Below are 14,687 nucleotides of genomic sequence, written 5' to 3'. Positions count from 1 at the left end.
ATTCCGATTTCCCATCACTAATTTAGAAGATAACCTTTTTCAAAATGAATCACTGAGCAAAATGGGTGCTTACAGTCATTTTCAAGAAGCCTTAGCATCACTTACAGAATGAAATGAGAATTTTTTTTCCAGAATATTGTTGCAATAATGAACAGAAACAACTTTTGTAGACCCAAATTGTAGCCAAATTTTTCGTTAAGGCCACACCAGTTTGTAAAATACAGTCAAGGGACATAATTATTCGCCACTTCAAAATGGCCGCCGTATTTTTACATTGCGCACCTTGATACTTAGGATCTGTTAAACAATTAATAAATGCTCATCTTACCTCAATACTTTGTTGAATTGCCTTTCATCTTTATTACTTCATTTAGTCTGCCAGGAATTGTCTTATACAGGTCCTCAGTATAGGAGGTTGGTACATTTTCCCAGGCAGTCCGAATTTCCGCCATTAGCTGATCTTTTGTGTTAATGAATTCGGCACGGGTTTCGAGAGGTCTTTTTATTTTTAACCAAATGTTCTTGATAATATTAAGGTCAGGAGACTGGGCAGGCCATGATGTTGTTGTTGGCGATGTATTCTTTTACTAAATTTGCTTTACGAACGGGAGCGTTGTCGTCCATAAATACGTACTGGTTATCTGGAAAATGTCTGGCTAAAACAGGCCAAAGGTTGTTGTCCAATATCTCAATATATTTTCTTGCATTTATATTACCTTCTACATTAGTTAAAGTTCCTATTCCTTTTATACACACACAAATCCAGATCATGATACTCAGATGTCGTCGAGATGGTGGACACACTAGCTGCGCACTGTACTTTTCCTCGACTTTTCTCCATATATAAACTTTCTTATTTTTTCCAATTACTATCTGGCTTTCATTACTAAACACCCATTTATTCCATTCACAATAAACAGTCCAATTTCTTCTCTCCTTGCACCACTTGCAGCGAGCTTTTTTGTTGGCCTCGCGAATAGCGACTTTTTTCTTGGCAACCCTCCGTTTGTATCCCAGCTCTTGAATTTTTCTTTTTATAGTTCTAGAACAAAATCTATGATTGTTTCCCTCATTTGTAATACCTGTTATGGGTGAATTAAAAAAAAAATGACCACCAAACTGAAATTTTTTGGAAAAATTCAACTTCTTCTAACATATTTTTCACTTATATCATCATATTGCACATGCATTCTAGTTTAAAATCCTGAAGTGGCAATAGCTTAGACAATTGGATTAAAAAGTTTCAGAATTTTTATTAGTAAAATTTCTTTTGATAAAGAAAATATCATTACACTTTAAAAGCCTTTCTAAAATACATAATCACAAGAAATTATAGTTTTTTATGCTTCAAAATGGTAAAAGGGGTATAAATGATTAAATCTAGACCTTGATTGAGTATCTTCTGTTGTATATGTGACAAAAAATTGAATTTTTATTAGTAAAATTTCTTTTGAAAAAGAAAATATCATTACACCTTAAAAGCCTTTCTAAAATACATAATCACAAGAAATTATAGTTTTTTATGCTTCAAAATGGTAAAAGGGGTATAAATGATTAAATCTAGACCTTGATTGAGTATCTTCTGTTGTATATGTGACAAAAAATTGGCTTTTTATATGTTCGTCTTTAGACGGGACGTATTATGTTATGGCGTTCATGTCCGTCCATCCGTCTGTCTGTCCGTCCGTCCGTCTGTTAGCTTTTCTTGTGTCCGGCTCATAACTTTTATACTATTAGGCCTAGTATTATCAAACTTTGTCAGCTGATACTTCTTGGGTAGAAGGTGTGTCGCACACTAAAAGTAGGTCGCTCTGACCTTTAATTAAGATGCTATGGCCAAATATGGAAAAATCCTGTCCGGCCCATAACAAGAAAACTATTGGACTTAGAATCATCAAACTTGGCCAATTTATGCATCTTAGGTAGAAGGTGTGTCGCAACTTATTTCAAGGTCACTGTGACCTTTAAGTGAAATTTAAAAAAAAAACTGTCTTTTTACTATTAGATTACATAATCCCAAAAAATGCAAGAGTGTTGCAGTATCCGTATTAAAAAAATGTTAAATCAAGAAAATACTTATTTTTTTCATTATGTACTTTACAGCAATCTATAACAAGTGTAATGTTACAAGAGAAATTCCACCTCTCCCAGGGGTGTCATTATCAAGCACTGGTTAAGGAGAATTTGATAACAGAAAATTGCACGTCAAATTAGAGAGAAATTAATGAGTTTAGTGTGAGGAGCTAACTAGTAGAGCATCTCTGATCAAGCAGGTGTTATCTATATCTCTTGGGAACTGGGCAAAAAGAATCAGCCCTGTTGGATTAAATAGGTGGCTAGCCTAACTTTTAAAATGAATTTGGTGAAAAATAATTAGAACTTATTTGGTATTGTATAATAAATTAATTTGATGTTGTATAATAAACTAATTTGATATTGTATGATATAATTAAAACTATTTATACTCGGGAGGGGGGGGGGGTGATACTGGAATCAGCATGCCCGTTGTCCGTTGTCCATATGAATTGCAGCTTAAAACCAGTCTGACATTAAATCTAAAAAAAAATTAAGTATTTAAAAAAAAAAATGTTTTAATTATGGTAGAAAATCCCTACAAATCTAAGAGTAATGCAGGAACCTTATTAACGTAGGTCGTGGGTTTGCAGGCCATTTAAAAGTGTCCGAAAACATACCATGAAAATTAGTTATATGAATCCTCTACCTTCATTTTAGATTCTCTGAAAATTTTATAAAATTTGTCTGCATCGTTTTTGTGTAATTAAATCCCAAACATGCCATTGTTGTCATTACATTTTCGACGTTATTCCTTGAATTATATAAGAGAAACGTCGTTTTCGGCTCGTTTTGATGCAAGATTTTGTTTCAAAAAATATCAATAACTTTAAAATGGTGCAGACGAAATTGTTTCCCCTTTTGTATTTTAACAAAGAATTGATTTGAAATAAATCAATGTGAAAAAATTAATATGTCTTCGGGTTAGTTTTTGCTTAATTTAAATGTGGATAATTGCTTTTATATTGCAAAATGTAACAATTTTAAGAACGACGTCATAAAATATCGCGACGTCATGCTTGACGTCGTGAATATCTATCCGGTATTCAGTACAGAAAAATAAGATAAAATAATTTTTATAAAAAAGAAATTCACGTCTATCTGCTTTCAAGTGACCCGTGAATCGTATCAAGAATAATAATTCAATATCAATGAAATGATTATTAGACATGTTTCTCTTCAGAAAACGTTTTTGTACGTCTTATATTAGTGAAAATTCTCGCAAGGGACGTAAAACAATAATCAATCCTTTAGTTTCTTTATATGTTGTTTTCTTGCCGTTTCTTTTCTGTTTGTTTTTGTTTTGCTTTTTTTCGTAGATTAGACGTATCCTTACATTTGGCTGTGCATTTTTCTTTTCCGGCGTGCTGGCAGAAAACGGAATCCTCTAATTCAAGTAGTTCAAGTATATAAAATGTTTTTATTTAGACCATTCAGGAAGGCGCTCAAATCTACGAATTTCTGCCAAATATCGTCCCGGCTAAATACAATATATTGATTTAAATAAAATATTAATTTTTACATACCACATTTTCAGAGGGATGAATGGGACGAGAATTAATTTAAAAATTAATTTTATCTAACGTAATCAACAACCATTTTTTTAGAACATTAATTCTACTTGTTGGACATGGAAAGCACCGACATGAAAATAAACAATCTTACTTGGTAAAATTTGCCACCCCCTTTCCCTCAAAATCAAATAGTTGTCCCCTAACAGAAGATCAGTGTCGCTAAACATGTTTTTATGTTTCATCGTGTCTTAGCAGTATCTAATTTATGATAAACTTATAGATCTATATATTTTAAAAATATCCTTTTTAAAAATAAAGTTTAATCTTTTGATGTAACAGGTGTATTTGCGATTTTTTTTTAAATAATGGCTTCTTTATTAATAAAACAAACTGTTAATTCAAATACGATCAAAGGAAAAAAGGTCAGATGAATCTTGTGTCCATATCGTTTCGCGATACCAAGTGAAAAGAAATCAATCGCTATTTCTTGGGCCTTTCCGACAAGCCGAAAAACAACCACTTGTTTTGCAAGCTTGCAGGAAAGGTCCGAGAAGATAACAAATAATTAAACGTTTTTTAATATTTCCAGTGTCGATCATTCGAATCGTAATAAGCCTTCTTCACTAAATTACCAATTCCAACAAAAGTTATTTGTAAGTATTGTATCGACTATACAAATCGTAAAAAGTCTTCATTATTTGTGATAAGTCGTTGCTTAATTAATATATATAACACTTAACTACCAATACCAAGAAAAGTTATAGCTAAATAATGATATACTGAAGAATTTGATAAAACAAAAATCATCGCATATTTCTTTTTCATTGTGACGTCATAATCAAATGTGCACAAGAAAGTCGCCCAAATCATATAAATTGCGTACCCAGTTTTAACGACGTCAGCAAACCCGCGACCTACGTTAAAAATGTTGCATCAAGATTACCGGGGTACACAAGTTTTTTGTTTCTTTTTATAAATATTTGTAACAAATTAAAAAAAAAATCTTTGTTTTCAAATTTAGTTTCAGAATGACATAAATATGCATTTTTTTATTGCACTACAAAGCATGTATAGATCCACTCATCAGTTGGGAGTAATGAGTGGACATGCATCCAGTTAAAGATTAATTAATGAGTTCAGTGTAGGGAGGTTAGCTGTCTCAATCATTTCTGTTAGAGGATCTCTGATCAAGCAGCTCTTATCTGTATCCTTTGGGAATTAGACAGAAGAACTGCTTGTCAGTTTATAGCATATGTCATTTGATGGCCAGCCTTTTATTTTTAATATTAATTTGATATTATAGATTAAGTTGTTAAGACTAAATTGATATTGTTTAATATGATATTTTTATTTATTTTTTTTTAAATATCAACTAATTCAGAGCATCATGTCTCACAAATCTGAAGGGGGGGGGGGGGGGGGGGCTGCAGATGGGCATTTGTCAAGCTCTAACACAACCAGTTGAGGATCTATAATGTAATATTTGTTATAATTAATGCCTACACCACAGGAGATGTATACACAAATATTAAAAGGAATGGGAAAATCCTTGAAATCTTTGTATCAAGGTTGACATGATTTTCTTGCACTCTAAACTGTTTATGACAATTGAACAATACTTGACGGGCGTATCATGCTGTGGCGGGGCACTTTATTGATTGTTATTTTACATTATTTTTTCAATTCTGGTTTGAAAAGTTTTAATATGAAAAAAATATGAAGCAATAAAATTCCCCAAATTTCACTTTTTTGTCTGTTCAAGCCAATTCTTTAAATCTAAGCCAAAAAAGAATTTTTATATACGAGTTCTCTTACAAAAAATACTAAATTTTGAAGTGACCCTATGTTACATTATTGTGTTGCACTCCTGACATCTGATATGTATTTTATTTAACATTGTTTTAAAAATTATAACACACAATAACCCATTCTTACTTTGTAAATTAATTTGTCGTTTTGATATTTTTGATCGTTTACGGCAGGTTTTTCATATTTTGAAGACCTTAACACATGATTATTTGCAAAGTGTAATATATATAAATTGCAAAGTGTAATATAGATAAATTTGTATAAAACTATATGTGAAATGATGAAAACTATTCCCTGAATTGACTAGAAAATTTTTGTAATTTGTTGATAGACATAGTGTTTTGAACATCAAATAGTATCAAACTTTTTTTTTTCAACTTATTTTTTAGCAAAGATAGTTAAAAAGCATTGATAATTATAAAGCAGTTTTGTTGCACTCCTGACTGCAGTAAAATTTAAAATTATAAAACTGAAGAACACAAAAATTCATAAAGTGTTGGCAGCATCAAGCGGTAATGAAATTGTGCAATATTTATAGTCCAATACTTCATAATTAAAACTGATGAAAGTATTTGAAATTCGTATTTTATCTGGAATTATTCCCTATTTATGCCAAAAAACTAGCATAAATGTATATTTAGAAGCTAAAATATATTTTATAGCATATTTTCCTTTAGAGGACAAGCACAGTAACCCACCAGAAAAATTCTACTCATCATTTTTTCTTTATTTTTATTCTTATTGGATGATTTATAATTCTAACATATTTGTTGCACTCCTGACCAAAAGCATTGGGACCTTTAAAGTAGAATTGTGAAGTGAAAATTAGTAAGAACTTGTTCTGTTGTTTCAGTGAAGTTGAGGAGGAATTACTTGAATTTTATGACAATTTTTTAGTGTGTTTATTTTTTACATTCATTAAAAAAATCACAAAAAAGATAAAAACACATCTGAATTGATAAAATTGAAAAAGGAAGGATTTTAATAATAAAACTGTCAATAATTTAGTATTAAATTATACAAAAAGATCATTATTAATTAATGAATACTTCTAAGCATGAATAGAAGTGTTTTCGTCACACAACTTGAATCATTAAAAAAATGTTTTGCACTCCTGACCATAGAAGTATAGATCTGAAGCACAGATAGATCCTGTAATTGATAAATCTATTTGATAAAAATGTTCTTTGTGTCTTTCTTTTTCCAAAATAGAAATCAGAAAATCATACAATGATAATAGTTTTTTCATGCTTGGGAGCAAAACATCAATTGTTGCACTCCTGACATTATTGGGTATGCACCTATACTTGACTCTAATTAATGCTGCTTGTGATTTATATAACATTTTTAAGTTTTAAAATGTATATCAGTTATTGTTTTACACTTCGAAAATTCTTTTTTGTCTTAATTTTCTTTCAGAATTTTACAATTGATGTTTTTTTGGCAACACTACATTTTTTCTGTTGCACTCCTGACATGGTATAACATTTTTTTAAACATCAGCCATGACCACAACTTGATTATAAACAAAAGTTACTACAGCCTACATTTAAAGCTCAATACTTTGACTATTATCAGGAAAGTCTTTAATTTCAACATAAAGCATTATTATTTATTTCACAGATCTCCAAAAAATGTTGAAATTTCAAAATGTCACAAAAAGGTGTTGCACTCCTGACAATTTTAGCGTCATTTTTGGGCATAACTTTTTTGTTAATTGAGATATCAACGAGATATTTGGCAGGTATTTAGACACTATCTAAAGACATATGCTGAGACATAGAAATCTATTTTCATTGCCTGTATTTTTAGTGTGGGTTGATAAATATGCGTTTGGTCATTTTTTTTTAATTAACCCCTATGTCTTCATAAGTTCTTTGTCTGTTTTCCTTAACCATGCATGAAAGTTTGTTTTTATCTCTGTCTGTAAATACTTTCTTCCTTCCCCTTCCTCGTCAATTTTCTACCTGTCCTGTTTCATCAAACTTTTTCACAATACTACGTATTGTAGACCTAGGAATTCCTAATATTCTCTCCAATTCTGATGTATTTCTGTTCTCTTTATACGCTTTAACAACCATACTTCTGACGAATGTATTTAATTCTTTCCCCTTCTGACCCATGTTGTTTTTACATAAATTTATTGACAAACAATAAAGCAGAGGACAAAAATATTGTGTGTACGTCATCAATTTTAGTATTACGACACAAAGATAAAAATAGAAAGGGAAAATCTCTTGTCTATTAATAGCGCTCAGCCCTACTTTACCGAACATGTGAGAAAATGTGACGCGCTTTGCACGGAATTGGCGAATATAATTATGTCCCTTGACTATAGTTCTTCGATTTTTCAAAAATAAAAAGTGAGGTGAGAGGGTGAAATAATTTTACAAATATTATTTTTCATTTTGGGGTTAAAAATTGTGAGGTGAGCGAATACAAGTAATATAAATTTCTTTTTAATGAATGGCGATGGGCCAGACATAAAAAAGAAGACCTTGACACTTTGTCAGAATGGATTAAATGTATCAGATGTATGTTAAAATCGCGCATAAAAAGATTGAGGGGCAATATGAGAACCATCTATCCTTCTGTATTCAATAATCCAGAAGTGAAAAAAGAATTAGATAGATTACATGATCAGTACGTACTGGTACCTGCTGACAAAGCAGGTAACGACATTGTCTTTGTTTGTAAGGCTCATTATATTAAATGTATTTTACAGGAACTTGGATTTAATTCTACAAGTGGTAATCCAACTTATACTCATAGTTCCCTTTCTAAGGAAGAAATTCTTCAAAATCATGTCAGTTTTGAATATTTTTAATATTCCAAACAACCAAAATGAATTCGAATTACCATATTTATATTGGATTCCGAAACTTCATAAAAATCCTTACAAACAAAGATACATAGCGGGTTCCAGTAAATGTTCAACCAAGCCTCTCTCTTTACTCCTCACTAAGATATTAACAGTGGTGAAGGAGAAACTTCAAGAGTACTGTGCAACAATATATTCGAGAAGTGGTGTAAATCAGATGTGGATACTTGAAAATTCCAAGGAACTTTTGGAAAATTTGAAATCACAAGATTTTACCAAAATCAACAGCTTAAAAACTTACGACTTTTCAACTTTATACACAACCATTCCCCACGATAAATTAAAGTCCAGGCTTTTTGATATCAATGACAGCTGCTTTTTCAATAAAAATGGAACTCATAAATATACTTACCTTGTCATTGGTCATTTGCAAAATTATTTTGTTAAAAAACATTCTGATTGTACACACAAGTACTCTGAAGTTGACATTAAAAAGATGCTTGAGTTTCTGATTGACAATATCTATGTGGTTTTTGGAGACCAGGTCTTCCAGCAATCTATTGGAATTCCCATGGGTACTAATTGCGCCCCATTATTGGCAGACCTTTTTTTGAATTCATATGAAGCAGAGTTTGTCCAAAATCTTGTACGTGAAAAGAAGATAACACTTGCTGTGGCCTTCAACTCGACATTTAGATATATCGACAACATATTGTCAATTAACAATGGCTATTTCCATTCTTATGTCGATACGATATATCCTGGTGAACTTGAGAAAAGATACCACAGAGTCTGACACATCTGTTTCATATTTGGATATTTTGCTTGAAAAGGACCTTAATGGTAATCTAACAACCAAGCTTTATGATAAACGTGATGACTTTAACTTTTCAGTCGTCAACTTTCCTTACTTATGCAGCAATATACCTTCATCACCTGCATACGGGGTATATATCTCTCAGTTGATTCAATACGCAAGAGCATGCTCTACGTATGTACAATTTCTAAAACGAGGTAAATTATTGACAAATAAGTTGATAAAACAAGAATATCAGCTGTCTCGTTTAAAGTCATCATTTCGTAAGTTCTATGGTCGATACAATGACCTTGTCAGCAAATACAATTTATCGAGTCAAATGCTGACTGACGTTTTTCATACTAATTGTTAGGCCATTATTTACACACTGAATTGTCGACGGATTTTTCCGTTATTTCCCGATCATGACAAGGAGCACACGGCGGGTGTGACCGGTCGGCAGGGGATGCTCACTCCTCCATGGCACCTGATCCCACCTCTGATGTTTGGAGGTCCATGTTTGCTCTGCTCCTATTTTGTATTGTTTGATGGACTTTTGAGCCTGAATACTGTCTGTTATCTTCATATATTTCATGAATAAAGCATGACTTCAGAGAGCGATCGCTTAAAAAATAAAGACTAAAAATTATTAGATATCATTTGTATACCACATGAACTTATGATTTTTAACTTTTTTGACGTTGTTTTCAAAAAAATAAAAAAAAGTTCTGAGTTTCGAAGACTTTATTTTCATAACAAGTAATGTTTTGCTACATCTTCTCCAATTTGTTGCCCATTCTATCAAATCATTAATTAAATTCTGTGATCTCATTTGCCTGTAATTTTTCCAGAGAGAGAATAATTTTTTGAAGCATTCATAAAACGTGAAAACGCGTCTATTTTCTGTTTGTCATGTTTTGAATGAGGTACTTGTTACATTGCAATTTGTCGCTTGTGTGGCGCAGTGGTTAGAGCATCTGCTCTAGAATCATGAAGTAAGGAGTTGATCCTTATGTCGCAGGTTCGAATCCCACCGTGGGACATGGAGACCGGTCCTTCGTATGAGACCATATAAACCAAGGCCCTGTAGTGCAGTAGGTGCTGGCACGAAAAAGATCCCTCACTGCTCAATGGCCGTAAGTGCTGAGTATAGGACAAAATTTGCAGCTCTCCACCGGCAAGTGGTGGCGTCTCCATATGAGTGAAAAATTCTCGAGTGGGAAGTTAAACAACATACAAACACAACATTGCAATTTAGTTTCATTTCTACAAACATTTTGTTCAGTTCTGTGCAAATTCCTAGGGACATGTCCAGTCTTGAAATATCAGCGGACGGACATATTTTTAGCTCTTCTAATACAAAGGCTCAAAGAACTAATGCTATGGCCATTTGTGCAGTGTGTGGTGTGCGGTGTGTGTAAACTTTTTAGAATATTGGCAATAACTCAAGAACCCCTTGGCCAATTATTGTCAAATTTGTCACAGAGTATCCTTGGCCCCAGGGCTCCAGTTTATACTAAAACTAGGGCTGTGACCCTTAAACAAGGGGAGATAATTAGGAAAATAGAAACAAAAGTACTGGTTGCTAAAAAATCTTCTCAAGAACCACTGGGCAGATTATCACCAAACTTACACAAAAGGATGAGGTAATGTTGTAGATTAAAATTTGCATGGGGAATCTCCCTGGGGCAAAGGACGTGGTCTCAAGGTCACTTCAAAGTTGACCAAAAACTACATTTTATTAAAATGTTGATATTTTGCTTACTATAAGGACTAGGATCATTAAATCTTGTCAGTTGATGCATCTAAGGACCTCATATCATGTGACTCAAAAGTAGGTCATGGTGACCTACTTTTTAAATTTTGCGGCCATTCTTTTTCAAAATGATTAAGAGGCATATTTTGAAAAATTTAAGGCCTATGATCATCAGATTTTGTGAGTTGATGTATCTTGGGTCTTCGGAGTACGTCAACTAAAAAATAGGTCACCTTGACCTACTTTTTGAATAAATTTGCTATTCTTTTTCAAAACAATTAAGGTCATTAATTTGAATACCGAGAGGTTTAGAATCATTAAATCCTGTAAGATGATGCATCTTGGGGCCATAAAACGTATTTATTAAAAAGTAGGTCACAGTGACCTACTTTTTTAACTTTGCAGGCATTCAATTTCAAAGCGTTTTAGAGGCATAGTTTGGACATTTTAAGGCCTATGATCATAAAACTTTGTAAGTTGATGCATCTTGGGTCCTCGAAAAACATCAACTGAAAAGTAGGTCATCGGCTATGGCTATATTTAAATATTTAGGGTACTACAAGGTTTGTCTGGTAAAATCGTTGACAAGTTTTTCTCAAAAAATAATGGGCACTTTATGCTGAAATTTTCAGCAAATGTTTATTCATCATATTTAAGTGCATCTTAATTTTTTTTTTTTTGATAAAATATAGACAAAAATAAAGATTTTATTTTGCTTGAATGTGCACAGGATACGGTCCTACAGCACACAATAAAAAAAACAGGGTTTCCTTAGCAAATACACGAGTATTATTTCGAAATAAAAGTATTAAATAGATAAGGTTGGGGTAAAAATTATCTTATATTTAATCCACTATCTATTATTTCGTCTTTTGTAAAATATCAAGGCATTTGCTTAATTTTTGGCAGTTTACCAAGCATTTGAAATGGGAAAGTGGTAAACGCAACACACGAAAAATGGCAACGCTTGGTGATGTTACGGCACACCGGAGAGCAGTTCAGTTTGATTTAGATGTAGTAATGACGCCCTAAGAGATTTTGAATGTCTACAGAAGAAAAAAAACTTTTAAAAAAATATCAGTGAGTATACAAGTGAAATGGAAGTTTTCTTAGCGGAAGCTTTTTGTTCGGGTCCCCGGGTAGAACAAAACATACGGACAAACAGCTACTGGCAGTAGCAAAAGATGCTGTCACTGTAGACCGTCAATATAAGATAGCCTATTTAGTTGAATGATAGTGAGAGTACTGTCAATAACTTACTCATAAATCTTCAGAAGGTCCCATGTGTGTGCGAGATTGGTTCCTTGACTGTTTATGGAGGAATATAGGGAAAATCAAGTATGTGCATCAATGAAATCCCCAAATTTAAGTGGGGCTTATCGAACTTTTATTTAGCAAAGAGGAAACGTGATGCTGCTTTAGACACTTTGACGATATCATCCGTGTGCCGTAAGGCGATACCACACATAACAAAAAGTCTCATATTTTGTTTATTTGAGCAGATATCTAGTTGATATTTGCTATGTATATTGATGAAAAATGTACTAAAATGTAGCGAAAGTTTAAGAACGCAGTGATGATTATTTTTCAATCTGGACAACTTGTCACGATTTTACCGTACAACCATCGTATTTGGCTTAGAATCATCAAACTTTGTCAGTTGATGCATCTTTGGTCTTTGGAGTAGGTCGACTGAAAAGTAGGTCACGGTGACCTACTTTTGAAAAATTATGACTTTAATTAAATATTTCAGGTACTAATTGGCTTAGAATCATAAAACTTTGTCAGTTGATGCATCTTGGGTCCTCGGAGCACAACAACTGAAAAGTAGGTCACGGTGACCTACTTTTGAAAATTTATGGTTTTAATTAAATATTTCAGGTACTAATTGGCTTAGTATTATCAAACTTTGTCAGTTGTTGCATCTTGGGTTCTCTGAATATGTCTTCTGAAAAGTAGGTCACCATGACCTTCTTTTCAATTTATATGGCTATAATGAAATATTTCGGGTACTAATTAGCTTAGAATCATCAAACTTTGTCAGTTGATGTATCTTGGATCCTCGGAGTAAGTTGACTGAAATGTAGGTCACTGTGACCTACTTTTGAAATTCTATTGCTTTATTTAAATATTTTTTAGTACTAATTGGCTTAGAATCACTAAACTTTGTCAGTTGATGCATCTTGGGTTAGTCGACTAAAAAGAAGGTCACTGTGACCTATTTTTGAAATTTTATGGCTTTATTTAAATGTATCAGGTACTAATTTGTCTTAGAATCATCAAACATTGTCAGTTGATGCATCTAAAATGGGTCCTCAAAGTATGTCATCTGAAAAGTAGATCACTTTTTAAAAATATTTTAGGTATTAATTGGCTTAGAATCATCAAACTTAGTTGATGCATCTTGGGTCCTCAGAGAATGACAAGTGATAAATAGGTCACCATGACCTACTCTCAGGTTCTAGTTGGCTTAGAATCATCTTGGGTTCTCAGAGTGTTTCATTTAAAATGTAGGTCATGATGACCTACCTTTGAAATTTCAAGGCTTTATCTAAATATACAGGATACTTAGAGGCTTCAAATAGAAGTGACAGGTTGTATAGTTTATCGGAAGAGTGATTCAAGGCCTTTGGGCCTCTTGTTTTTTTATAATATTATAATTTGGATTTGTTACAAATAGAAGTGGCGAATCCGATGATCTACATTGCAAATTGGTATGGCCTAACGTGCAATGTATGATTTCTGTTAAGTCAGGCTCAGACTTTGGTCCAAAAAGTGGGTTGAAAGGCATTCAACCATTAAATTACTGACTATGCAAAAAGTTGAAGATGTCCTTACTTTTTAAGTGCAAAATTATACCCTATATTTGAAATTTTCCCTCTAAAATAGCAAATTGTGTTGGGTTTTTTTTGTGTGTCGGTATATTAACAAAGAGAATTTACCATATACATGGATGTCCTGATAATAGTGGACAATTCTGTGTATAACAAATAACCTGAACTAATAGTTCATGTCTGATATAGATGTGGATGTGACAAGTGCACCCCAGAGCTGTGTCCACGTGGTCTGAGGGTGCAGGTCCTGGAGGAGGGAACAGGGACCCCTGGGCATTGCTGCAGCAAGTTCAGATGTGTCAATGGTAGGGTGAAAATTTAATTTTCTTTAAGAATTTTCGTTGGAAACTCTGTAATAGTAACTTTGTAAAACTAACCACACATTTTTCTAAATATTTCAGTGATATACTGTTTTTAATGATACTACTTGACTCCCCATTTTATAAATTACACAATTTCCCTTTAAATTTATATGTATAATAGCAAAAGATTTCATTGTTGCTTTTCAATTTGACCATACATGTATTAGAATCATATTACACTAGGACATACGGTATGTCTACTTTGCCATTTTCATAAATGGCTGCTATTTTTCCACTAAAAATTGTTTTATAATTTTTTCACTTCACTTGTTCAGATTTTAACACGTACGTTCTTCATATTTTGTGTATGATAGCATGTGTGTAAGAATTTCATTCAATGACATAATGTTTGTTTGTTTATTGTTGTTTAATGTCCCTCTCAAGAATTTTTCACTCATTTGGAGACACCACCACTTGCCGGTGGAGAGCTGCAAATTTTGACCTATACTCGACACTTACGGCCATTGAGCAGTGAGGGATCTTTTTCGTGCCAGCACTTACTGCGACACGGAACCTCGGTTTATACGGTCTCATCCGAAGGACCGGTCTCCATGTCCCACAGTGGGATTCTAACCCGCGACTTAAGGATCAACTCCTTACTCCGCAACTCTAGAGCAAACGCTCTAACCACTGCGCCACGCGGGCGACCAATGACATAATACTGATGACAAATCAGGCTTAATACTTTAATTTATTATTTGTCCGCAAGGTAAAGATTTATA

The 14,687-nt window shown here is 33.1% G+C and overlaps 1 protein-coding gene across 1 annotated transcript in view; it reads left to right on the top strand.

Annotated features, from left to right (window-relative positions):
• Nucleotides 1-14,687, top strand: part of LOC133173349 (cysteine-rich motor neuron 1 protein-like) — a 216,010-nt gene that overhangs the window by 163,371 nt on the left and 37,952 nt on the right. Inside the window, exon 3 of the mRNA XM_061308338.1 lies at nt 13,793-13,908. Coding sequence (XP_061164322.1) covers nt 13,793-13,908 — 116 coding nt within the window. The remainder of the gene's footprint in view (nt 1-13,792; nt 13,909-14,687) is intronic.

Source organism: Saccostrea echinata, unplaced genomic scaffold (genome assembly GCF_033153115.1).
Source record: "Saccostrea echinata isolate AGI-Se365-2 ecotype Australia unplaced genomic scaffold, CSIRO_AGI_Sech_v1 ptg000002l, whole genome shotgun sequence".
NCBI lineage: Eukaryota > Metazoa > Mollusca > Bivalvia > Ostreida > Ostreidae > Saccostrea > Saccostrea echinata.
This window is presented reverse-complemented; position numbering and strand designations above follow the sequence as displayed.